At 49.0% G+C, this 24,155-nt stretch overlaps 8 protein-coding genes across 8 annotated transcripts; 3 read left to right on the forward strand and 5 right to left on the reverse strand.

Moving 5' to 3' along the window:
* Positions 1-15: 15 nt before the first annotated feature.
* F4812DRAFT_454656 (uncharacterized protein) lies at positions 16-437 on the reverse strand (the record flags this gene model as incomplete). Its single annotated transcript, XM_047936680.1, has 2 exons — positions 16-267; positions 327-437. The coding sequence occupies 2 exons, from the start codon at positions 435-437 to the stop codon at positions 16-18; spliced, it is 363 nt and encodes a 120-aa protein (XP_047795153.1).
* A 1,021-nt stretch (positions 438-1,458) lies between these two features.
* F4812DRAFT_410450 (uncharacterized protein) lies at positions 1,459-3,793 on the forward strand. Its single transcript, XM_047932534.1, has 2 exons — positions 1,459-1,975; positions 2,050-3,793. The coding sequence occupies exons 1-2, from the start codon at positions 1,905-1,907 to the stop codon at positions 3,386-3,388; spliced, it is 1,410 nt and encodes a 469-aa protein (XP_047795154.1). The 5' UTR covers positions 1,459-1,904; the 3' UTR covers positions 3,389-3,793.
* On the reverse strand, positions 3,794-6,706 carry F4812DRAFT_410471 (MFS general substrate transporter). The gene is made up of 3 exons (XM_047932535.1): positions 5,996-6,706; positions 5,222-5,683; positions 3,794-5,158 (listed from the first exon to the last, which is right to left on the reverse strand). The coding sequence occupies exons 1-3, from the start codon at positions 6,356-6,358 to the stop codon at positions 4,382-4,384; spliced, it is 1,602 nt and encodes a 533-aa protein (XP_047795155.1). The 5' UTR covers positions 6,359-6,706; the 3' UTR covers positions 3,794-4,381.
* An 873-nt stretch (positions 6,707-7,579) lies between these two features.
* F4812DRAFT_410477 (ubiquinol-cytochrome C reductase hinge protein-domain-containing protein) lies at positions 7,580-9,120 on the reverse strand. The gene is made up of 4 exons (XM_047932536.1): positions 8,961-9,120; positions 8,700-8,838; positions 8,431-8,544; positions 7,580-8,318 (listed from the first exon to the last, which is right to left on the reverse strand). The coding sequence occupies exons 1-4, from the start codon at positions 9,039-9,041 to the stop codon at positions 8,254-8,256; spliced, it is 399 nt and encodes a 132-aa protein (XP_047795156.1). The 5' UTR covers positions 9,042-9,120; the 3' UTR covers positions 7,580-8,253.
* An 807-nt stretch (positions 9,121-9,927) lies between these two features.
* F4812DRAFT_28519 (uncharacterized protein) lies at positions 9,928-10,940 on the reverse strand. Its single transcript, XM_047931074.1, has 2 exons — positions 10,568-10,940; positions 9,928-10,502 (listed from the first exon to the last, which is right to left on the reverse strand). Exons 1-2 carry the CDS (start codon positions 10,823-10,825, stop codon positions 9,987-9,989), a joined length of 774 nt encoding a protein of 257 aa, XP_047795157.1. The 5' UTR covers positions 10,826-10,940; the 3' UTR covers positions 9,928-9,986.
* Positions 10,941-15,356: 4,416 nt separating this feature from the next.
* Positions 15,357-18,284, reverse strand: F4812DRAFT_28556 (armadillo-type protein). The gene is made up of 2 exons (XM_047931079.1): positions 16,399-18,284; positions 15,357-16,336 (listed from the first exon to the last, which is right to left on the reverse strand). Exons 1-2 carry the CDS (start codon positions 17,883-17,885, stop codon positions 15,373-15,375), a joined length of 2,451 nt encoding a protein of 816 aa, XP_047795158.1. The 5' UTR covers positions 17,886-18,284; the 3' UTR covers positions 15,357-15,372.
* Positions 18,285-18,627: 343 nt separating this feature from the next.
* On the forward strand, positions 18,628-19,510 carry F4812DRAFT_454662 (putative methyltransferase; the record flags this gene model as incomplete). The annotated part of the gene is made up of 2 exons (XM_047936681.1): positions 18,628-18,770; positions 18,838-19,510. The coding sequence occupies 2 exons, from the start codon at positions 18,628-18,630 to the stop codon at positions 19,508-19,510; spliced, it is 816 nt and encodes a 271-aa protein (XP_047795159.1).
* Positions 19,511-20,150: 640 nt separating this feature from the next.
* F4812DRAFT_454663 (PXA domain-containing protein) lies at positions 20,151-23,899 on the forward strand (the record flags this gene model as incomplete). Its single annotated transcript, XM_047936682.1, has 2 exons — positions 20,151-23,773; positions 23,839-23,899. The coding sequence occupies 2 exons, from the start codon at positions 20,151-20,153 to the stop codon at positions 23,897-23,899; spliced, it is 3,684 nt and encodes a 1,227-aa protein (XP_047795160.1).
* Positions 23,900-24,155: the final 256 nt, after the last annotated feature.

Here is a 24,155-nt window from a genome sequence, read left to right on the forward strand (position 1 = left end):
ATTTTTGGGGGGGGCCTAGCCGCTGGCCTGACCCGAGTAAACGGTACGCCTCTGACTCGTAGTAGAGTTAGGAGCCAAAGCTGTGGCGGACCCAATGTCATTTCCAGGCGATGTTGGATTAGCGCTACGGCCGGTAACCTTGCGCGAGATGCGATTCGTTCGCGAGGCTGTCTGGGGCTGAGGTTGGTGCAGTCGATAGATCCAAAGGCAAAAGTCAAAAATGACCAGCCCTATAAGAGGGCCGACGAAAGCTAAGCTGACTAGTTTCTGAACGTAAAATGTTAGTAAAAACGTGGAGGGGTAGGATCTTATAGAAATGGACGCACGAAAAAGAAGGCTATCCAGGTAATGACCATCCAGACCTGGTCGGGTAGCAAACCAGTCTGGAGATTATGTGCAAACCGAGTCATGGCTAGGTCTATTGGTAATTTGCTCATCTTGTAGATTTGTAAATTTGTAAATAGTCGGGTATAGTCGAGGATTGGAACGAAGGTATAGCGAAAGTTATGGAATGTCGGATGTGGCCGCGTTCGCGTTTAATTAAGTCGAATAGAGTATTATTACTTCGGACGCAGGATCGTTCGACTATGATGTTATGGAATTCAATGTGTAGGACCGGACAAGTACCGATGACTTTATTATTATAGGCAGATTGGAGTAACGATAAGATGAAAGCAAATGTGAACGGACAATGGCATGGAGTGTATGAACTGAATGTAGATTATGAGGTCGTGACAATCGCAGAGAGAGACAGAGAGAGAGGATGAGATGGATAAATAAAATAAAAAGATGGTAAAAAGTATGTACCTAAGAGTAAGCCGAAGGAAGCGAAATGAAGATGACGTTCCACCTAGGCTGCTAGGTTGAAGGTAGTAGAATAGGTTAACAATACCCTGTAACTTGATATAACTTGATACCAAATGACGGGAGTAGGTAAGTACTGAGTACTTTTATTAATATCGAATCATCTTATCTCCCCTTAGGTACTTAAAGTTCGTACCTCAATGGAAAGAGTAGGTCCCTGTCGATCCGATCTTGAATAGAACTTTAAATTCTATAGGGCAGTTTTATCGTCCGAGGTTCTTCTCTACATCTATGCAAGTTATATTAGACCTGCCGAGGTTGAAAATCTTATGAACCTTACCTAGCATAGCGGTACACAAGCGGGTTGGGTTCATTTGGAAGCACGCCACCGAAAATGTCTTATTATTTTATCTCTGTCTCTATGGCCGACTAATAATTTTGTTGAGCCTATGAGAAATCATTCAAACACGGCTCATATTGTTGTTGTTGCACAAGCTAAGAAATATGTGCCTGCGTGTGTTACTCAATACAGGTGTTAGGTAGGGGTGTTGGGTACTAATTGATCTACCTGTAATGACTGTAATGACGTATTAGTCAACTGTCATAGGTAACTTACTAGGTACATAATGTACCTCTTATGCAGCTTCCATATCACTTCTTCTCGAAACTTTCTGCAATCATCCCTTTTAAATTATCCCTCTAAACTCGGAAGGGACATCGTAACATATCGCATATCGTACGTACACTGACCAACTTCCAACATGCTACGCTACGGGACTCCACTTGTTCCCGAACAACTCGTTCGCTCCACCCTTTCGTTGATTTTGAATACCTACTTCGTAGTTCGGGGTTCTAGGTTTTCGTACCTTGAATTTCGCCCGTTCTGACCGCCCAAATTCTATATTGCATTGCTTTGAACCTATTAGTTGCACCACGTTGTCGGTAGGGGGGTAATTGGCAAATCATCCCATTTTCACGTTTCATACCTACCTAAGGTATCAGGTTTAATTTATTTATACATTTACGTCCGGGTATCTTGTCGACTTTACCGAGGAACGGCAATTCCGAAAAAAGGAAAGAAAAAAGATACCTGGTTGACGATGGCGTCTCCACCGTGGGCAGACGCCGCGAGTCACGAGCAATTCTTCGTCCTACTTACAGGAGCTAACAGGTACGCGCTTTCTTATGCCACCACGTTGGAAAATACATCGAGGAGTATTGTATCTTAGACGAAGAACTATGTAGTGGTGTCGGTCTTGGTATTGGACAACGAATAATTGACGAATTCCTCGCCTCGCGATCTTCATCATCCCACTTAGTCCTCATACCTACGACACGCTCCGTCTCCAAGTCTCGCGATACTATCCGATCCCTGCGCGTCCACTTAGAGAAAACGGCCAAGTCCTCGCGGCAGCTTCGTGCTCGAGCTGGCCACGACTATGACCCCCAGACCGCCATCTCTCGAGTCCACATCCTCAGCGTTCAGGTAGATTTATGTGACCTCCGTTCGATATACGGTGCCGCGAAACAATTGGTTCACGGCACGGTGAGCGATCCGACTGGGGTAGTTACAAGTGTGAAGATACCCCGTCTCGATGCCGCTATCTTCAATGCGGGTATTGGCGGTTGGTCTGGGCTAGACTGGTGCTTGTTTGTGAAGCAATTCTTGCAAGTTGGAGTTGTACAGTCCTGCACGTTCCCTATCTTCAAGAAGGCTTTACCTGCTGCTACGCTTGGCCAGCGGAAGCTTCTTGGGGATTCGATATCTGATCTGAAGACGCCGCCACCCGCGTTGGCCGAGGTCTTCTGCGCCAACGTCTTTGGACACTATGTCCTCGCCCACGAGCTATTACCACTGTTAAGCCGCTCACGACCAAGCGAACCCCGAGGCAGAGTAATATGGACCAGCACCATAGACGCCGGCCATGAACACCTTAACTTCGACGATTTCCAAGCTCAGCGGTCCAGACCTCCATATGAGAGCAGCAAGCGGATAACCGACCTCCTCTGCCTAACCGAGGACCTCCCCGGCGTGCGAGACGTATCCTCCGCGTACTTTTCCTCTCCCGCCACCACTGACAAGCCCATCAAACCGCGTTTTTACCTCTCGCACCCGGGCGTCGTCTGCACGCCCCTCTTCCCCTTAAACTGGATCCTCTACTGGGCCTACTACGCGGCCATGTACCTCGCGCGGTGGCTCGGGTCCCCCTGGCACCCCGTGGAACCCTACCTGGGCGCGTGCGCGTCGACGTGGCTCGCGCTCGCGGACCAGGACTCGCTCGATGAGCTCGGCGCCGAGCGCGTCAAGTGGGGTACCAGCGCGACCCGATCCGGCCGCGCCGCCCCCAAGAAGTCCGAGGTCGACGGCTGGGGCTGGGAGGGCAAGATCGAGCGCCCCGACGTGCTCAGACGCGACCCGACGCCCGGCGTCCTGCATAAGCTTAGGGGGCGCAAGTGGGACGCCGAGGAGCTGACGGAGGAGAAGCGCGCGCAGTTCGAGGAAGATGGGAGGAGGTGCTGGGTTGAGCTCGAGAGGCTGAGAGTTGCGTGGGAGGAGGCGCTGAGGGAGGGGAGTGGGAAATAGGAGAGGAGGAGAGAGGATGAATGGATGAATAAGAGTGTGGAGAATAGCGCGGGGACTTGCAAAAAAGAAGAGAAGAAGAAAAGGAAGAAAGAAAAAGGAGGGTGTAATACAAAGATACGAAGGTCCATACAGGGAGATCGTAATGGAGAAGCATATATAGATGCCATTTCAGGTAGTTGCATCCTACTCAAGGGCATCGTATTATAACATATATACCCCGAGCCCTGGGTAGGAAATTAACCATTATATAAAGTTGCCTACCTAAGGTAATATACAGTGAGATACCTATCTATATCACGAGCGTGTTTGGTGTCTAGTATAGGAGGTAGGTAGGTATCAATAACATCAAAATTTCCGTACATAGGTTAGGTAGGTAGCTACTTGGGTAAATAAATGTATTAGAGGTAACTCCAATATCTGAATGAGCGAGAGCAAATTCGCACTACGGATGGGTATAGTTACATAAAGTTAGGTAATAATGACATACGACTAGTACTACTACTGCTACTAGTAAGTTAGCAGCAGCAGCAGCAGTAATAAATAATAAACCAACAAAAAAAACCTGAAAAAAACATAGGGCATCGCCCCCGTCTCTCTCGTTCCCGTGTTCATTCATCGCTCCCTGCGAATAAACGAAACCCCCAACTGACTGATTAACCGACCGACTGGCTCGCCTGGTGAAACAGCCTGGGAACATGAAGCATCTAACCTATGTTAGTGTGCCGAGGCTCAGGCTGAAGCTTGGGCAGACAAAGACAAAATCCCATGTACCTACCTAAAGGTACATGAATAAGATAATATGAACAGAATAGAATCTCATCCGAGCCTTGTCGTTTCTCTTCCTTGTCCATTATCCGCCCATCCGCCCCTTTCCTAGATTCACATAAACGTGCCAACCAGTCATAAAGCCGACCTATTCCACTTAGCTACCCTACCACCTATCCACCCGTGTATCCCATCCCTTCATAAAAACCCTTCACCATCGTTCCCATATCACGCCGGACTCCCGTTCGGAGGAGTTTGGGTGCTACTGCTGCTCCCGCTACTCCCGCTGCCCATGCGCCTAATAGCCAACTTATCTTTGCGCCCGAACATGCCCAGGGCCAAGACCGGAATCACCGAGACCAAAGAGATAACAGCCGTGAAGACGAGCGCGTTGGACATGTGGAACGGCGGATCGGCCTCGGGTCCAGCCTTGAGGGCGTCGCTGATGATAATAAACAGACCGCCGAGCAGCTGGCCGCCGGCCCAGGCGATCGTGGACGTGACCTCGGGGCTCATGGGGTGTCCGAGCTCGCACAGGAACTCGAGGGCGACGGGCAGGAGGGAGAAGCTGGACGCGCCGAGGACGGAGAGCACGACGTAGGGGCCGGCGAGGCTGCGGGTGCCGGGCATCCAGACGAAGGCGAGGTAGGACAGGGCGATGAGCGGAACGGCGACCTTGATGGCGAGGAGGAAGGCCTTGGTGCGGTCGAGGATGGGGCTGGACACGGCGGCGGCGACGAGCCCGACAACGATGAGCAAGGCGCCCGCGATGCCCGCGTCGTCCGACGAGAACCCGTACGGCATCATGATCTGGTTGAGCAGCGTCGAGATGCTGTTGAAGAACCCCACGTAGATAGCGTACGGGATCAGGACCTGCCAGATCTCGGGGGACTTTAGGAGCTGCGCAGATGATCGGAGGGAGGCCTTGGGCGTGGAGCACCACGGGCCCGGAGGGGTGGGAGGCTTTGCCGGGATGAAGATGGATGGGACTGTGGCTACGGAAGACTAAGGTTGGGAGTTGAGTTAATACGACAGTGAAGGTAAAACTATGCGGAAAGGGGTACATACGATGATAGCGACGTAAAGCACGGCATTGGAAATATCTCCCGGTCCGGTAACCATGAACGGCACGATGAGCTGCCCGAGAGCGGCGCCGAACGGATTTGCCAAACTAGCCAGAGCGGTGGCACCAACACGGCCTCTATCCGTGAACCACATATCGGAGTACCTTGTGGGGGCACTAAGTACGAACGGCTGGGCTAACCCTGTCAGAATCTGGCCAAACATAACGACACCGTACCTCCCTCCATCGCGGGAGTAAGATCCGGCGAAGCGGATCCAGTTGCCAATGAGGATTAGCGCCGCCGCCGCGAGAATAGACGGCCTTGGACCCCAGTGCAGGCAGTAGATGGTTACAGGGGAGATGACGCAGAAAGAGAACAGGAAGGCTGTCGATAACCAGTTGATGGCGGACTCGGTAGTGCTGTAATAAATGGCCGCATCTTGGGAGACGGGAGAAAAGGTCAGCCACTAGATATTACAGATCGTCAGTCAGATTCTCACGTCATGTTCTGGGACCGGTATATAAGAGAAGAAAAAGAAAAAGGTAATGGGTAGCAACGATGTTCCCCTTCGCTGTGATACAACGTCCTGCAAAGGCAAGGCTGCAGCATAGTAAAGAGGCTAGATAACTACCGATTGGTAGATCTTGTCATGCATATTTCTGAAATAATACCTAATATATATACCTTATATATATAAAACTTGGGGCGCATAAGTTGTCTTCACCCTCTGTTGTACTGATCTACCTAGTTGAGACAAAAAAACGAGATTGTAACTCACATCCCAACTGACGATGATATTGAGCAGGGTTAGCTGTACGAGGCCGATCCACCGGCGCTTGTAAACTTTGTACGTGACGCTATTGTCATTCTCGATCCCGACCGAAGAGGTATCCGTGTCGCGCGGCTGACCCGCAGCAACAGCTTCGTCGTCGCCTTCGCCGTCCGTCGAGTTTGAGCCCAGGCGTAGGTGACCGGGCTTGATGCGGGAGGACTTGCCGGAGGAGTCGGTGCCGATGGGATTAAGAGCGTACTCGTCGCGGGCCCTCCGATTAGCTTCATCGTTGTCGAATCCGATGGGCGTCGTCGTGGTACCAGCCGCGTCTGAGGACGATGTCTTGGGGCTATTGCTGGTGCGAGACATCGTGCAGTCCCCTTCTCTTCCCTGCGTTTTGTACCCGTCCTGCGGCGCCTTCGGCGTGACTTGCTTTTAAGGCTAAGCTGAGCTGGGTTTGGGATGACCTTTGCTTTTAATTGAATGAACGAATCCCTTTTCGTCGGACAATTCTTCCTTCGTTTATTTGGCTAACCGGATTTCGTTGTACATACGCCCCGCGTGTCCGTCGAACCTCCCAGTCCCCTCGCCAGCCAGCTCAGCTGACTTGTAATATGCGAAAGAGAATATCGCGAAGCTTTCGATTGCCCGGTATTCAGGGAGACATCAACTTCGCATATATGCGGGAGGTTCGTTATGTCAGATGGGAAAAGATAAAGAAAGGAGGGATTAGATTAAAAAAAAAAAAAAGAAAAAAGAAGGAACGAATGAAAGTTGTTTAACGAGAAGCAAGGCGTATGTATCATCATAACAACCTGGGAGGTCTAGATTTGGATAATATGCCGAGATGTTGGCATTTGGAGAACTTATCCCGACTCGTCCAGCGCAGGCGGTAGTATTCTCTCACAAAGAAACCCTCCCTTTTGGCTTCGCTTCGCTCCCAACAGAAAGAAAACCTAGTTGTACGATGACCGGCAGTTTATAACAATAACATTACATATGTGTAATTAGGAATTACGAAGTCCTTTCCAGGGGTTACGTAGGCTATGGCTAGACTTGGCCAGATCCAAAAGTTGTTTAGGTACCTAAGGTATTAGTTAAGCTAAAAGCAAAAAAAATATCTTAAGACATGGAACTGCGCAATACCTGGGCAGGTGGAATCGCGGTTAGATGTCCCGATTGTGTTGTACAATACTAGGATAAGGGATAAGGTCGACCTTGGCAGCAAGGTTGGTGTGATTGCAGCAGTAGGGTTTCCAACGTTTCAGATACCAACTTCGAATGTCTCTAAACGGTCTTCTCTAGAGCCATGATTGGCTTACAGTCTGAACGAACCTGCCGTATCTAGACCACATCCCCGTGTCACGCAACCTTAACAAATCAAGACTTTTATGCTTTACATACCTGTTGGATGCATTATACAATACAATTTTATGTAGAGTCCCTACGCAGCTCCAACACGATAACCGCTCTCAGCAACCACGCTGCCACGTATCGGTACATATTCGGTCCATTTTTCAACGCTTGATCTATGGGAGGTATATCTGCTTCGGCGGTTCTTACCTAGTTAGATGTAATCTCATTTACCATCTTTTTTTTATTACCATGGCCGGCAGCATGGTTAATGGTAAAAAGAATTTCTCGTAGTAAAGTACATTAGGTACTTACGTTAGTTCACTAATATAAAATCTTTCTTCTTATACTTTATCATACGACATCGACAAATTGCAAGGGATGAATGGCTAACTACCTACCTAAGTACCTAACCTAAGCCAATAAGACACTTCTTGTAAATAAGCGGTTTGAGCACTTTTTCATTGGCACCAGTCTAGATGCACACAAGCTATGTTCACGAAACTTGGCTTCAAAAGGGGGTGGTGTGTGTGCGCGTGTGTATAAGCGTGTGTATAAGCGCTCATATAATATCACTTATTTCGAAATTCGAATTGTGTTAATCGAGTTTCTTTATGAGTAGGTAAACAACTAGGTCTGTCTAGAGAGTTGAGGAACAGAGATCTATTCATTTGGAATGCCGCGTATGGTACATAAGGGGGGAAGGTGGGTTGAGGTACCCCGGCTGTAAGTCATCCGCTTTGAGGCGCAAATCGCATTACAGAGCTACCAAACGTCCGACCATCTATCTAACAGGAGTCAGACGACGATAGCCGGCTTGTCCGACCAGAAACCCACCGGTACATGCTTCTAGGTGTCTTATAGATATGGTATGCTTCTTGTCTGGGCTGGGTTGCGTTGGCTATCTGCAACTATTTGAGGACAGACCAGAGCTTGGGAGCAGCGCATTGGGTGGCGCAGTGCACGAGGTGGAAGACTAAATAGAGAGAGAGTTATGTCAGTTTGTCCTGCATGAAGCCATGGGTCACTCAAAGTATATATTTCCGAACGAAGTAATAACCTGGGCTTGGTTTTGAGGAGATACTTACATTCTTCAACGCAGTCCTCGTTGGCTTCTCCTTCTTTCGAAGCGTTCGTTACACGCTCGGCGCATTCGTCGTAGTGGTGCTTGGCTGGTGAGCACTGCTTGGATTTCTGGCATTCTGTACGTCCAACCGTTAGCAAATACCAAACCATGCTGTGTGTATATATGTGTGTGTGTGCGCAAAACGTTTAGAAGAATAACGCATGCGCATCAAAGTCGTCTCGAGCGTAAAGTTTTGTATATGTGCGTTGGTGATATGTAGGTGCGACGAACCTTCCTCGAGCGGTCCCTTAGGGTCCTTGGGTTCATCTTCATCCTCTTCTTCATCCTCATCCTCATCCTCATCCTCCTCCTCCTCTTCTTCTTCTTCTTTCTCCTCCTTTTCCTCGGACTTCTCCTCCTCTTGGGGCTCCTATGGAATCTATTAGCTATCCCCTCTGCTTTACACGGAGCTGTTCGGAAGAGCAACTAAGCGCTCATAGAAGCCGGTAGAATCCCGGTTTAGAGCTTTTTTCGAACGGGGAATAATCATACCTCAGCTGGAGCTTCGGCTTCGGCAGTGGTCCATGGCTTGGCTGCCTCAGCGAGGTCTGCGATAGCGTCCCAGATACCCATTGTAGTCGGAGTGGTCGTCGGGCACTTAGAATGCCTTATTTTCGGGGATGAACGCGGGTTGATGATGAAATGCAGTCTCCAAAGAACGTTGACAACCGAGAAAAATAGAGCATCGCCAATTGAGGCATTTTGATTGGCTACGGCTTAGAGGTAAAAGTCACGTGATATTCGACCGATCCCGTCTTTGTCTACCTAGAACTCCAAACCCAGAGGTACGTACCAGTATCGATACGTAGGTACCTACCGTACGAAATACGAAATAAATATCAGCTAGGTAAATTCCATGTCCATAGTAGGTACCTAAACGTAGGCAACAGTATGGGTTATACGTAGAAATATTCGCATTTCACGATTCATTTAAGATAGGTGCTTCATGATTAAATAAATTAGGTTGTAGGTATGTTGAGCGGTTTAAAGGCACCTCATATATGCCACGAGAGTATATCTTGCTTAATGATTATATTAGGTACCTAAGCTACCTATCTCATAAAACACCGACTGATGAGATGTATCAGGGGCTACTTTATGAGGCACCTGTAAACCACCGCTTAAAAAAAAACCTTTTTAGGGGGGCAAAATGCTGCGTATCGGCTACATTCGTATCTTTCGTATGCTTAAGACAACAAAACGTTCTCTTTTACCTTGGTAGCTGCAAACATAAAAGGTACCTATCGTCCTATTCTTCCCTTGGTTTCCTTCACAAGGTCAGCTTCGTGTAACCCAGTGTACGAATGCACCAACGAGGTGGGATTCGATACAATATTTGGTATGCAGCCACATGTAGAGCGGTCGCACTAATACACGGAGATCCGTGTCCTTATTGGTGAGGGTATTACATTCTTGTCATGTCGACTAAGATAGTTGACCCTCTATCAGTGGTCTCCAAGTAGTCGAATTCATCGGCATCGTAAATGCTCTAGGGCAACTCATATGCCAAACACATTGTCATTGTCTCTCTGCTTCCTCCCGCATACGCTCGTCGAAACGCATGCTAACCGCCTGTGCTTGAGCTTCGTCGTAGTCTGGAGGGGGCTCGTCCGGAGTTTGTTGATGGGTCTGCTGTTCTCGAGCTGCCTCATCCGCCCGCCGAGCTACTTCAGCCGCCTGACCAGGGTTACTACTACCCTGAGGGCCGCTATATTCTGGTAGTTGCTCGTCGTGAACCATTTGGGCCCAATTGCTCTGACCCGATTCCTCCGCAATTTGTGCCGCGTGGTGCAGACGTGTCTTAAGTTCCACGAACTTGGACTCAAATTCGCCGGAACCACCATCCTTAAATGTTAATCTCACATTGACTCTCGGAAACTCCGGCGGAATATTGCCATCAGGAACCGGGCGCACGTTGGCCTCCCAGTACCAAGGCCCGATCCATGACGAGCTCATACGACTATCCAGGCATCCCAGTATTTTGGATGAGAAGGACTTGAACTGATCTGTAGGTTTAGAAGGTAGGTAGATCAACTAAGAGCGGGTGTTAATCTAAGGTAGAGAGTTCCACACTGTAGCATATGGCATGAATTACTTACTCGTTGATTCGTTATGTACGCGGTTCCGCTCTCACTCTTAATATTAAGGGGAGGGATACCGGGTGGCTGATTCGGAGCGGTTATGGTTAGAGCTATCCTCCCTCGTGTCCTATGTAAAATAGTCTCGTGCGGCAGCGGCTCTATTTCCCCGGCCCGCGATAACATAACCCAGCTGGCATCTAAGTTAGTGTCCTCCTCACCCCGGCTACTCTGGCTAAGGATGTACGACGCATGCTGTTCGTGAAGGCCGTAATCCATGATGATGACGAGGACGAGGACGAGATAGACGAGATAAGACGGACGGTGAAAGTTTGTCCATGGAAGGAAGAGCAATGCTCTCAAGGAGAATAGAGATAGATATCACATCCTAAAAGTCGTGAAAAAGTCGCGGATGGGGGAGCAGGGAAGGGGAGGGCTGAGGGCTAACTGGGGCTCAGGTCGACGGGAATTACAATTATTACATAGACAAGAAGAGGCTCATACATACTTTATTGACATTTTAGGTAAAATTGAAGGTGGTCAGCTTTCGGGTTCTGCGCACAAGTCCTAGTAGACACCAACCGAACTCCTGGGATTCGTCGGCACAACAAAAAGGGACAGGGTTCCAACGATTCTGGTCTCAGGAACTGGTTCGGTGGGCTCTGGTTCTGCTGGGCTGGTAGGCTGGTAGGCTGGTACCTAAGGCTGGTCTCGGACCGGCACGATTTGCAGCAGGAAGTTTTTGATGGAGATGTTGACATTGGTAAAGGTGGGCCAACTAACACACGGTAGCCCGCTGGAACTTGCCCTGCCGGAACTGGTACGGGCAGGACGGCGCACGCCTGACAGGGCCACTGCAAGGACACTGGGATAGTACTGCTGCAAGGTCTGCAAGGTCTCGCAGGTGTGGAGTGCTTCTCTTAGTAGCGTAGTCTCTAGTTACCTAGGGAGTAGGTAGTGTGGGCGGCGAGATTGATATTGAATCAGCGGCGGAACGATGGGGTAGGGTAATAGGGAGAATTCCTCGACTTCAGCTGCAAGGTGCAAACCGGGTTACCCATTCGATGACAACCTACTATATCTAGAGCGGAATGCTTTTGCGGAATACTTTCTGCGACGCTTAAGTTAAGGGCCAATGATCCAGTTCCCCGTGGGAAATGCCGAAGTTAACCTGAAACCCCCAAGATTCACTCGATAGGGATCTGTTCTTGATTCACGATAAAGAAGCGCAACGTGATGACGAAGAGGGATAGACGTGTAGTATGGGATGTATGATGTACTTAGTATGGTCCGGCTAGGTAAGGCAGGGAAAGGCCAAAAAAAAAAAGGCTCTACCTACACTAGACCAGGGATGAATATGCGCGCCAAGCCGCTGCCAAGGCATGGTTGAAAAACCCTTAGGCAAGAAGCTAAGAATGGAACTGGCTAACCAAAGCTAGCAGGTGGTGACGATGTAGACTTGAATTTCGGGTACATAGATCGACAGCTAACTACAGGTGTAAAAGTAGGTACTAGCATTTTATTATTATTTGATAAGATTGATTAGTTATCGTAATATGGTAACACAAGTACCTATTGTGCAAGAGGGGTAAATCGAAAGTAAGTACCTATATGTACTAAGGTAGTGACACTATCTTTCACATGCTTCGATTGGTACTTAACGCTTTATATCTCAGGTTACCTAGGTAGGTACCTAAGGTCCCAAGTTATAGGCATTCAATATCGTCCAGACATGGTGACATACATATCTACATTTAATGCACGTTTACGATGGGTGCATAAAATATACCTAGGTTACCTAATCTACTACAGTAGCATCTTACGCTTTCTCTCATAAAAAAATCAGACTACCTAATGTTGCGTTAGCAAGAAAATAGTATTTCCAGGAGAGGGAAAGGAAATAGTTTTCATCCCTATCAGGAAAGAAGGAAAGATCGGGTTGAGCTTGGCAAAAGCTAGTAGGTTAGGTAGTAGGGAGCTGATTACCTAATGTAACTGACTTTCTGTTGGAAACAGGTACCTACCTCCTAATCTACCTTAGGTACCTTCTAACCAACGTATCTAACAACCAAAAAAAAAAAACTTAACACAATGATCACTAGCTCTTACAAACACCGATGGAAATAGCCTATTATGACTACTATTACTCCCATAAACGTACCCAGGTAGTTATGTGAAGAAAAATATCTAACTTACAGTACCATATCATATGTACGGTTTACAGGTATGCAAGTTACATCGCGAACAGGGTCCCTGGACTGTTACCAACTTACCATCATCCGGAGACCCGAGGCCTTGAAGAAATAATATTCCTCATCCCATATCTTCATTGTCACCGGTCACCGAGTTTGGGTTGGCTCGATGCATTAGGTACAATCATCCTGACCTTACTATGTACCTACCTAGCCTGACCTAACCTCAATAATGCATGACGATGTTGGAGCTCTTGGAACCTGATCGTCACCATCGAGGGCTTTATGTGTATCATGATCTTCAAATATTATTATTATCTTCAAGGTTCTCGAAGAAAACAAACGAAGCAGCAAAATAACGAAACAACCTCCAAGAGTTCATGACATTAACATTAAAGTTGATCTAGGATCGTCTAGTTTCATCTATTGTTACTCTACTCCCCTTGTCCCTCTTGTTTTCTATTGGTTCCCATGCTCATTTCTCCAGGGTCTTTATTCTTCGTGGACTCTGCCGACCAACCGGTTAACTACCTGCCTTGAGCTTAAAACCCTTCTGTTGACACACATGGTTCCTCGCATATTAGTTTATTGGTTACGAGTCCCGCGTCCATGGCCAGCCTCCCGAGTTACGCCCATCTTCTCCGAGCCTATTAGAGCTAATGGTCTGACCCAACCCGAATATTCCTGCAGAGGCCATCACTTCGCGGACCTGGGGACGAGACCTTGTGTATTAGTGGGTCGGTCGAGTCGTCAGACTCCTCATGATATCTTCGGAGAGCATTCTATTCCCCGGGTCGCACATGCTTAAGTGCTATCTTACTGGAGCAATGCCGTTTCTATTGCACTGATGGCACTGGCATTCCGCAGGATCTACCGTATGCCTGTCGCTGCACTATTTGATTGGCTCACCCTTAACTGCGGCTCCGCACCAAAAAGAGACATGTCATATTTCATGGCGACCACTTGACGCAACGTCTCGCTAGCATTGGACGCTTTCAGTTATAACCGGACAAGGTAGAGATAGATGGGAGACTGCTCTCATAGAGAAGAGTTACGTTACGTTTATTAAAATCTAGATACTGTTGGTCTCGATCGCGCGATTCCAGGGTGAAATCCTTCACGGAGCAGTGCCGCTGCGAAAACTTCTCTCAAGGCGAATTCATTCTTACGGCTTGGGTTTGTATGCAGTGCAGATCAGCGGCTTGGACAATCTCTCCCTAAACCAAACCTCTCTTGGATACATAAATGTCATTCAGTTATGTTGGGCCTATCGTCAAGCCTGTCGACGACGCCTTTAACCACGTCAGTCGGGCGGATACAGTCGGAGCAGGACGCACGAGCTCCTCGAAGATCCTCGGTTGTAAACAACATCACAATTACACCAAAGTCTAGAACCCCTTTCTCGGCGTATTAGGATCTGTCTAGACGAAAAAAACGACATCATCCCTATCACATCGCCGTGCCTCTACGGCGGCTAACACTTGCAGCTTGAATTATATCACATTTCAAAACACGAGCATCCATGTGGTACAGCAGCCTGGTAGAATACCCCGAACTGACGCAGATCAGCCTTTTAGGACTCTGGCATCAATTAGCCACCGTTACGAAGCTGACCGTGGGTCGGACCCTCTGGCAGATGAAGCACGCGACATAGTTTTGCAAAAGGTTACGCCCCAGCTCAGAGTAGTAGCTTTACTATTTTTACCCACTTTGCACTTTGAGACTAGGTGAAGCGAAGCGTATGTACGTCTTGTACGTTGCCGATGGCGGTCAAGCCTGAATGGAGCGGCTTCATTTCGAGCTCCCATTACTAACAGACTAGCTAAGTTTGGCTTTTCGAACTATTTCGAGTGCCGCTATCGCTTGCTTCGCCTTCGCCTTTGCCGTAGCTGATACGTACATTACTGGATAGTGGATTTCGGGATGCTAGATAAAATAAATCATTATTCTGAGTATGGATCGTCTCGATTTTAGCGGTACGCGGCCCTCGGCTGTCCTGGACGCGGCTTATGCATCTCCAGTTGACTGGCATATCCCCAGCCGTGGTTGAATGTCTACCTCCTACTATACTAGACCTTCACCGCCCCCTATGTTTGAGAGGTGGTCCCTTAGATGGTCTTAAACACCTGATTCGGCCACCTGGATCACCTAGCAGCTAACGGGTGCGCCAGCCACGTAAACGGCAAGGGAGCGCGATATCGTACGAGTCGCGATAAGTAGCATAAAACACGGCACGGACGACAAGGCTTCTCCAAAGTCATTTGATTCATTGAGCTGTGCCTTAGTCATAAGCGTCATGATCATTCAATCTACCGCGTGCCGCGTGTGAATAGCCGTGTGTCCAACCGGACTTTCATTACCAAGTGATGGGAAAGATGGAAACCCAATATCATGAGGCATGACAACGAAAACCCGCGAATAAAAACACCCCCTGACACCCAATGAAGAAACTCCAAATACAGTACATTAACATGAACACCTCCATCCATCTCTTTGTAAGACTCCAAAAGCCGAGACGGCGTGTTGTTAGCATTGCTATTTCCAACACGCGCGTTTTCTGTATGTACTTCTGCAAGGATCGTCGGTGCCGTTGTGGCGTCTAGCACCGCAACCAAGTTTTTTTTTTCTTTGGAGCTATGAGAGCCAGTTCTCGCTCGAGCGTCCTGCGGGAGTACCCGGGCTACGTGCAGCGTCCGAGCCAAGGTTGAACTTTGGCATGTCGATCCGTGGCGGCGCTTCCTCCTTTTTCTTACCTTTATTCCCACCGCCTCCCGCCTGATTCTTGCGCGGGCTTCTCGCTTCGGCAGGCGGCCCATATCTTACTCCTCGCACGTCCCAGCCGTCCTCGGCTGCGGCTGCGACCCAAGTCCGTAGCCCGTCATGCACGCCCGGGTAGAACTTCTCCTTGCATAGGCGCAAGCTGCCTCCCATGCAGCGCTCCCAGCCCGAGATGTTGAATAGGCCGCGCAAAGCGTTGCGCTCGTCTGCCGTTGGGGTACAGGCAATGATGGCGTTCATGAGGTCGAGATGCGAAGCTAGATAATTTGTAGCGTCCCATTCCACACCGCCAACGTAAGGGGCCGCGGGGACGGGAGGCCGTTCCTGTGGGAAGTGTAGCTGCATGTAAGTAGCGCTATCGATTCCCGACGGGCCGGCCCTTTCTTTGGCCTCCTTCTCTTGCGGCAAGTAGACCACATTGAGATGGTGCAGGAAGATCCAGAATACCTCCTTGGTGACACTGACGGCCTCCTTGCACCATACACGGTAGGGACGTTCTCGGTGCATCTCGAGTACGAAGCCAATTGGTCGTTCGGCCTCTTTTGGCTCTGGGTCGCGCAAATGGCCAAGTACCGTCTTGGCACGGACGGGACGGTCAGAAGGCGCGGCAGATTGTATGTAGGTGAATAATACAGATGTGATGATGTTACGGGTGGTAAATTCGCTGGGTCCTTTCTTTTCAGGATCGAAGAGCATGTGTAGCAGAGCGGGGAACAGAGTCGCCTGAATCGAATGAAGGTATTGCAGCGCGAGGGCTGTGGTGCACAGCGCTTTGAGACAGAGCAGATTCTCATGAAGGAGAGCATCTTCGTGTTCCTCTCTAATACGAGATTAGCATCATTGTCCGTCCAAAGTAAAAACATGGTTATCATTCTAACATACCTCCATTCAACCTCCATGATACGATGCAGCAGCGCTACAATTTCCTGCATCCCGCCCTGTCGTATAAACTCCTCCGTCCAGGCTACCGTCTCGTTCCGGAGCAGCAGACGTAGCTTGTGCAACTTACCGACTTCGACCAACTCGGGTTTCTGGACCTTACGCAGGTAGGCGACGAAATCTCCGGGACCCTGTTGCGACTTTACCTTGGAAAATATGCCACCGCCCGAGCCCGACCCGGCGGAAGTAGGCCGTTCACTAGCGACGCTGTCCGTTGATCGACTGCGAAAGTGCCGTCCTATGGAACCTTCGCCCTTCTGTTTCTTGGGCGATGAATTCTCCGACTTCTTGTTCCGCGATAAGGTAAAGCTTCGGCCGCGAGACTTCTTGGCCTTGCGGTTCTCATTCGCCTGCTGGACGCTGATGCTGGAGTCGCTGCCGACGCTTTCGGGCCGGGTGTGATGGAGCCCGCGACTCTCGGCCCAGTCCTGCCTTATGAATTCCATCTTGATGGTGTCCGCCAGATTCCGCATCTTGTACCGCTGGTGCTCGGGGATATTTCGTCGGTCTAACATGGCTTCAAGATGCTTGTCGATGTCCTTGGGGTCGAGGACGGGCTCGGCTAGTCCCGCTGAAGTAGGCCTGCTCTGCGATCCGGTGCCGCCGGTAAATAGTCTGAGACCACGCTGTATCTTAGATGGTGAGGTCTTGCCGCTGCTTCCGCTATTCCGCATATCCGGGGATTGGACGTAAGGCGCGTGGTACGATTTAGGTCGCTCTTTGCTGGTGCGTGTGCTCGATCCGCCGCTCTTAGAAGAGGGGTAGCTAGGTACGTCTAGACTGCTCTTGTTCTTTGCGAAGTCCTGCTCGTTCTGCTTTTCCAGCGCGCCGCTCGAGAATTGAGCGTAGATGGGAGGTCTCTGGGGCGTCCGCGGGGGCGGGTGGTTCTCCTTGTTCTTCTTGAAGCGCATCTCTTCTTCAGTAGCCGTTTCTTGAAGATTCTTCGTGCTCTTGGGGCGGCTCAGGAAGCCCACGAGGTTTGTGGCCGACTTTGTTTTCTTGGGTTTGCCTTCGTTCTGCTTGGCCTGCTTGGCTAGTTTCTCCGCCTCCTTCGTAGTCGTCGGTTTCGCCGAAACCGTGTTGAATGTCTTCTTGGTTGGGGATGAGGGAGCACTCGGCGGCTCGTACTGTTTGGGGGGCGACCGAGGAACGATGCTGATTTGGTTCTGCTGGATCTCGCCTAGGGCGGCGGGACGGGAGAAATTGGGGAATCCAGCTATCTCTTGCCTGGATGAAGAGGATTCGGGAACATAGTTCGGCGGAATTAATTCGGTAGGTGGTAGTGGAGAGCCATCGGAATTGTTTCGTCTATGAATAAGTGTTCTGAGTATGTTGCCTTTGGATTTGGAACGATGATGCTGTTGCTGTTGCTGTCGCGCAGCACTGGGGCTGATGTTCGCCGAGACATGATATTCGTTGATTGATGCCATAATACCTGATAAATACGATGCTCGTCGTCGTCGCCGCCGTCTAGATAGACGACTAGAGCAAATGTTTATAAGCAAAGCAGAGATGCTAAGACTAGGGTAGATACAGGGTTGATTGTTGCCATGTGTGGTGTAAAGTAGCGATGTTTAGGATAAGAAACGCGTTCAACGATGGAGCCTGTCTTTAACGGGCAGGGCAGCCAAGGTTGAACCTTCCTCATCCGACAGCTGCAAGCGCCGAGATGAGGCTAAAGATTTAATATAAGCTTTTGGACGTTGAACCTGACGTTGTGACGGGGATTGAAGATTGTATGCATGGAGCCTTTTGTTTAAGTTCTGTCTCGCCGCCCTTTTCTTACTGATCTGGGGGTTGGTTACCCCAGCAACCGGATTCGCGAGGCGCACGTTCTGACGTTACGAAGGAAAAAGGAGTGCTTATCCACTTTATCGGCTTATCGAATGTCTCTTTTTGTCTCTTTTGTCTCATTTAACCCCACCAGCTGTTTCCTCAGCTGGAACCCCACATTATCAGCTTTTGACGTTACACCCGCCAAACCTTTCTTTTTATTCTAGTTTTTATCTACCTAGGTACCTAGATTAGGTCGTTAGGTAAATAGGTACATGCAATTAACCTTTTGCGATTAGTACATAGTCTATTTCTTACCTGAATAAAAAAAAAAGAACATCAAAAACCACCATTTTGGAATTGTCGCATCGCCTCCATCAAGTAACGAATACCGTCGCCATGCCTGGCGCTCCGAACAAAAAGCAGAAGCGGCAGGAATACCGCCACGCGCTAAAGCAAAATGTCACGACGAATATGCCCAAGAAGAAGTTCTATCGCCAGCGCGCGCATGCGAATCCCTTCTCAGATCACAGATTAGAATAGTATGTCTACTACTTTTCTAGATCTCTTGTCAGAGATAAATACTTATTGTATACATGTATACTACAGCCCAACTAAACCCGATGATATGGATTGGTCCGTATTCTACCCAGAATTCGCCGCAAAAGCAACCGAAGAAGAAAACTCGCCCCCGAAGAAGCTCACCAAAGACATTGAGGTTGTGGATATAGGCTGCGGCTTTGGTGGTTTACTTGTAGCTCTATCACCCGTCATGCCGGATACCTTACTCGTGGGCATGGAAATCCGATCGCAAGTAGCAGAATTTGTGCAAGATCGAATTAAAGCCCTCCGCGCAAAGGACCCCGAGCAGAAATCATACCAGAACATCGCCTGTCTGCGAGCGAACACGATGAAATTCCTCCCTAATTTCTTTCGAAAGGCGCAACTGTCCAAGTTATTCATCTGCTTCCCTGACCCGCATTTCAAGCAGCGCAAACACAAGGCTCGAATCGTGTCTACGACCCTCAACTCCGAGTATGCGTATGTGCTTAGGCCAGGTGGAATCGTATACACTATTACGGATGTGGAGAACCTTCACGAGTGGATGGTACAGCATTTTGAGGCCCACCCTTCGTTTGAGAGAGTGCCCGAAGAGGAGCAAGAAGCCGACCCGTGCGTGGGAGTGATGAGGACAGAAACCGAGGAAGGGAAGAAGGTTGAGAGGAATAAGGGACAGAAATTCGTTGCTCTGTTCCGACGCCTGGAAGATCCTCAGTGGTGACGGTGACGGTGACCATCATTACCAGGTACCTACCTACCTAAGTACGGCTACGAATCTAAATATTTGGGAACTGGAATATCTATTTGTTGTTCTAGAAGGAAACAAGATGAAGAGAGGCCCGTAAAAAGATCGAACAAGCATCGCATTATTGGAATAAAAAGATACCCCGGCGATGATTATCTCATGATTATCTTATGATTACCTTTCACACAAAAGAAAAAAGCTCGTTCTTGTCTGGCAATTTGATCGATAAAGATAATGACTGATAAAATTCGAGGTGCCTTTACGCTTCCACGGGGACCTGCATTTATATTGTGTAAGAGGTAAAGCATTGTACCTGGTACATGCAAGTACCTAGGTACCCTGGAGTGGAGGTACTGTACATTACCTACCTGGTTCATTGGAGGTGATCCGTGCTTTGCCTTGCTTCTTACATCGCATTTACCCCATATAGCAGGTACCTTACCTAATGTGCCAGAACTGACGGTTAGAGGTAACTTCAATCGTTCAATCGATAAGCAGCTCTTGACCTTTAATCGCCGTCATTTACGATTCCCACGATTCCCCACGATACTACCTACATACTTGTCACCTCACGGACAAGTCATGACGCCAATTTCAAAGCCTCCTCAAATTGAGTATGGCCCTTAAGGGGAGAGATGTTGGTTATGCTGGCGTCGTTTGCTTCATCGCATGGGGCTATGCCACAAGTTGGTTTCCCACCATTCGATGGGCAGGATACGCCTTCGTCGGCGGCGTCGTCGTAACTATTCTCGCCTGTCTCCTCTTACTTTTAACTTCCCGGGGCTCAACTTATAGCCAACAAAATAGAACTTCACGACCCAATGCAGTCATATTTTCAGGTCTTACCTCCTGGCATAAAGAGACCACCGCCTTGCGAATTAGACAAACCTATCTTAAAGATCCCCTTTACGCCGAATCGCCCGCTATATCTAACGCTCTAGACGATCTGCTCGACCTTATCATACGGGACTTTGTTAATTCATGGTATTCGAACATAAGCAAAAATCCGGTGTTTGCGAACGAAGTGGATAAGACCGTAAGACATGCGCTGGCTAGCATTCGAGACCGTCTTTTCGAAACAGACCTGGTGGAAGTGGTCACGGGTAGGATTGTACCAATATTAACGGCTCATTTTCGCAGTTTCTACGATGCAGAGAGGGCTGTTCGCGGCCGCAAACTAAATCGTGATGTTACGGAATCTGAAGAGCTAGACTTGGCTATTGCCGGGAAATACAATGATGGCAACCTACATCCTGCTGTGTCCCTGACCTACTCGGATACAAAACTGCTACAACAGGATCACTTACGGAATATAGTTACTAAGGTACTACCAAAAGTGCTCCCTCATACCATGGTTGAAAGCCGGGTTGTGTTTAGCATTGTCCGCGAAATCGTCGCCTGTGCTGTCTTGTTTCCCACCCTCCAACTTCTAGCTGAGCCTGACACCTGGAACCAAGTAATGGAAAATTACGGTCGAACCATGCTTCAAGACCGGTCGACTGTTCGTAAGCTTCGTGCCGCCTTAGATGCGCATGCGTCGCCCCCGCCGAAGAGTTCCAGACCGGTAGCTTTCCCGCGCCTAGCTTCAGGAGACAGCGAGCGTCGTTTTGAAAAGTTCATCCGCACGATCCGCAAACTTAACAACTTGTCCGACGCGAGGCGCTTTCGAAGCGAAGTAGCAAGCCAGCTGAAGAGGGACTCCCAATATTCGGGACAGGATCCCATCTACCTCCGTCGATTAGAAATGGGCAAACGACTTCTAGACCAGAGGGTTCATCAATTAGCTGCGGGTGGTGATGGACGGCATATACCCTTATCAAGCACCCCGCCTCCGAATATAGGATCTTCGAGGCTCGAGCACGCGTCCTTGGTTGAAATCCTACGTGACACCTCAGGCCTTTCTTATTTTATGGAATACATGGATAGACAAGGCCTGATGCCCCTTGTGCAGTTCTGGTTGGTTGTAGATGGACTACGAAACCCTTTGGAGGATGATGGTCACGACGACGAGCAATTGCCTTCTACTCTAAGCCCTTGGACCGAATCCGATCGTACCGACATTGCCCAAATCGACCAGGCCTACTTATCTAAAAAGGAACTTAAGGTCCCAGCTAGCTCGCGGCGTGTTATTCGCGAGTTTCTAGATGCTGGGAAAGCAGCTACCCCGGCACAGTACTATAAGGCACGCCGGGCTGTATTGCGGGCTCAAACTGCCGTTCTCGAGGGCATGCAGTCCAAGCATCTTGATGCGTTTAAAAAGTCGGAGATCTTCTATAAAGCTTTAGCATCGGAAGAGGCGTCGAAGAGTGTTCCTCTATTTCACCAATCTCAGGCAGGGCCAGCTGCAGGCCCGTCGCCGCTTCAAGTTCAGCAGTCGTATGGGCCGAAGCCTGCGTTGGTGGCAAAGCTTAATCCCAAAATAAATACTTCTAATGGTCAAGTTAGACGAGGTTTGTCTGCTACGAACCTGAAAGCTGTTGCTGCAAATGTTAACCAAAAAGTAGATCCTTCGATGGGTCACAGGCGATCATTTGACGGCAGTGCAACTTCACCATTATTTGATGACGATGATGCGGAACATGATGCGCTAGCAGACTCAGTGATGAGTCTCGACCAGGAACCGTTAAGACCCGTACCAGATACCCAGGTAGTCCAAGCTGTGGAGGAAGCACTGAATAATATTTTGGAAGACGATCGACCACAAACTGCAGAGGATCTTCGTGAGTCGTTATTTGGGAATGAGGACGGAGCTTCGAGCATATTCTCAGCTCAGGAAAACGGTTCAGCTAGGGGCTCTCTAGACCAGCAGCGTTCGATTCAATCTGGGAAGGAGGTTGAGAAGCCCAGTTTGTCGTCTCTCGGGCTTGTCAGTCCAGCATCTAGGATTGGAGTATTTATGGATGATGACCTTTTCGGAGATGAAGATAAGTTCTTGTCGGACGAAGAGGAGGATCATAATGAAGGGGAAGCTGGTGACATCGAGGACGAAGTGCACGAAGCTGCCCCTGGTGATCTGGGCCTTGCGGAGGCTATTACGGCGCTAACAAACGATATTGACCGACTTGCTGCCCAGGAGGCCGTCATAGAATCGCTAACGAAGAAGGCGGAACTGACTAACAATACGGCGGAATTGCGCATCTTACGGAAATCAAAAGCGAGTTTGCAAAGGGAACTTCGGCGAAAGGAATTACAGCGACAGCAATATGTAATCCAAGAGAGCGACAATAGCTTGTACGGACGTGCGTCAATTAAGATCAAGTCCATCCAAGTTGGACGAGAGGAAGACGGAAAGGAATTCGCCCTGTACGTAATTGAGGTAAAGAGAAATGCGGGAGAGAAGATGCCTGCAGCAACATGGATTGTGACGCGACGATATAGCGAATTCCACGAGCTGCATCAGAAATTGCGAGATAGGTATCCCTCGGTAAGGAACTTAGAGTTTCCACGACGGAGAATGGTCTTGAAACTCCAAAGCGACTTTCTTCGAAAGCGGCGTGACGCGTTGGAGAAGTACTTGAGTGAACTCCTCCTTCTACCAGATGTATGCCGCAGCAGGGATTTACGAGCCTTCCTATCGCAAAGCATTATCACTCATCAGGGGGAAGATATAATGAACCGCGAGGATAAGAAGGACATGATTACGCGCTTATACGACTCCGTTGCCGACGGAATGGAAGATATTCTGGGGAATATACCCGTTCTAGACCAGCTTTCCACCGCGGGACAGAATCTTATCGCAGCGGCTACAAGCCAGATGAGCACGATACCGCTCAGCGTCAACGAGGATGTTATGACTACTGCTGAAGCCGAAGCCGAATTGAATGCCTTTGAGAATAAAGAGCTCGAGCCTTTCATTAAACCCATCTGCGACATCTTCCTCGAAGTCTTTGGGCTTAATCGAGGTAATAATTGGCTTCGCGGGCGAGCTGTCGTCGTTGTTTTACACCAGATGCTGGGAGGTACGATTGAACGAAAAGTACGAGACAACTTCAAGATGCTGGTCCAAGAGGATGCTATTATTAAATACATCGATCTCTTGAGGAATAGCATGTGGCCTGGCGGGCAGCTCAACAGAAACAAGCAACCGAGGACTTCATCGGAGAAAGCGAAAACCCGGAGGGAAGCGAGCTTGATGTTGGCTACCCTCGTCCCAGATTTGGCCGGAAACGTAGTCGGACGGCTGAACGCCCAAGCCGCGAGCCGCAGGATGTTTGCCACGCTCAATAACTCGAGGCTGAAGTATGTGACACATTACTTGTCTAGACAAAAAAAAACGAATTGCACTGCTAACAGAGTGGTTATAGTTCTCATTTGGTTTTTACGATTGTGGACGAACTAATCGACATTTTATTTAATGAACCTTGATTCCGTTTTTGAGTCGGCATTTCTTCTTCATCTTCATCTTCTTCTACTACTACACAGCACAGCACGGCATAGCATAGCAACGGCGTTTGGGCCAATCGAGCTCAGGATGGTCTCGAAGGGCGTGAGTGAATGAATGAATGAATACCAGGTATGAATGCTAGATAGATACCTAGGCGAGGCTAGGTTTAGGTAGTAGCAATGAACAGGTAGTTGGGCGGTGTAGCCTTCTTATCATTACGATCGCTGCGAATAAGCG

This window comes from Daldinia caldariorum (genome assembly GCF_022478825.1).
Source record: "Daldinia caldariorum strain CBS 122874 unplaced genomic scaffold F4812scaffold_1, whole genome shotgun sequence".
NCBI classification, from domain to species: domain Eukaryota; kingdom Fungi; phylum Ascomycota; class Sordariomycetes; order Xylariales; family Hypoxylaceae; genus Daldinia; species Daldinia caldariorum.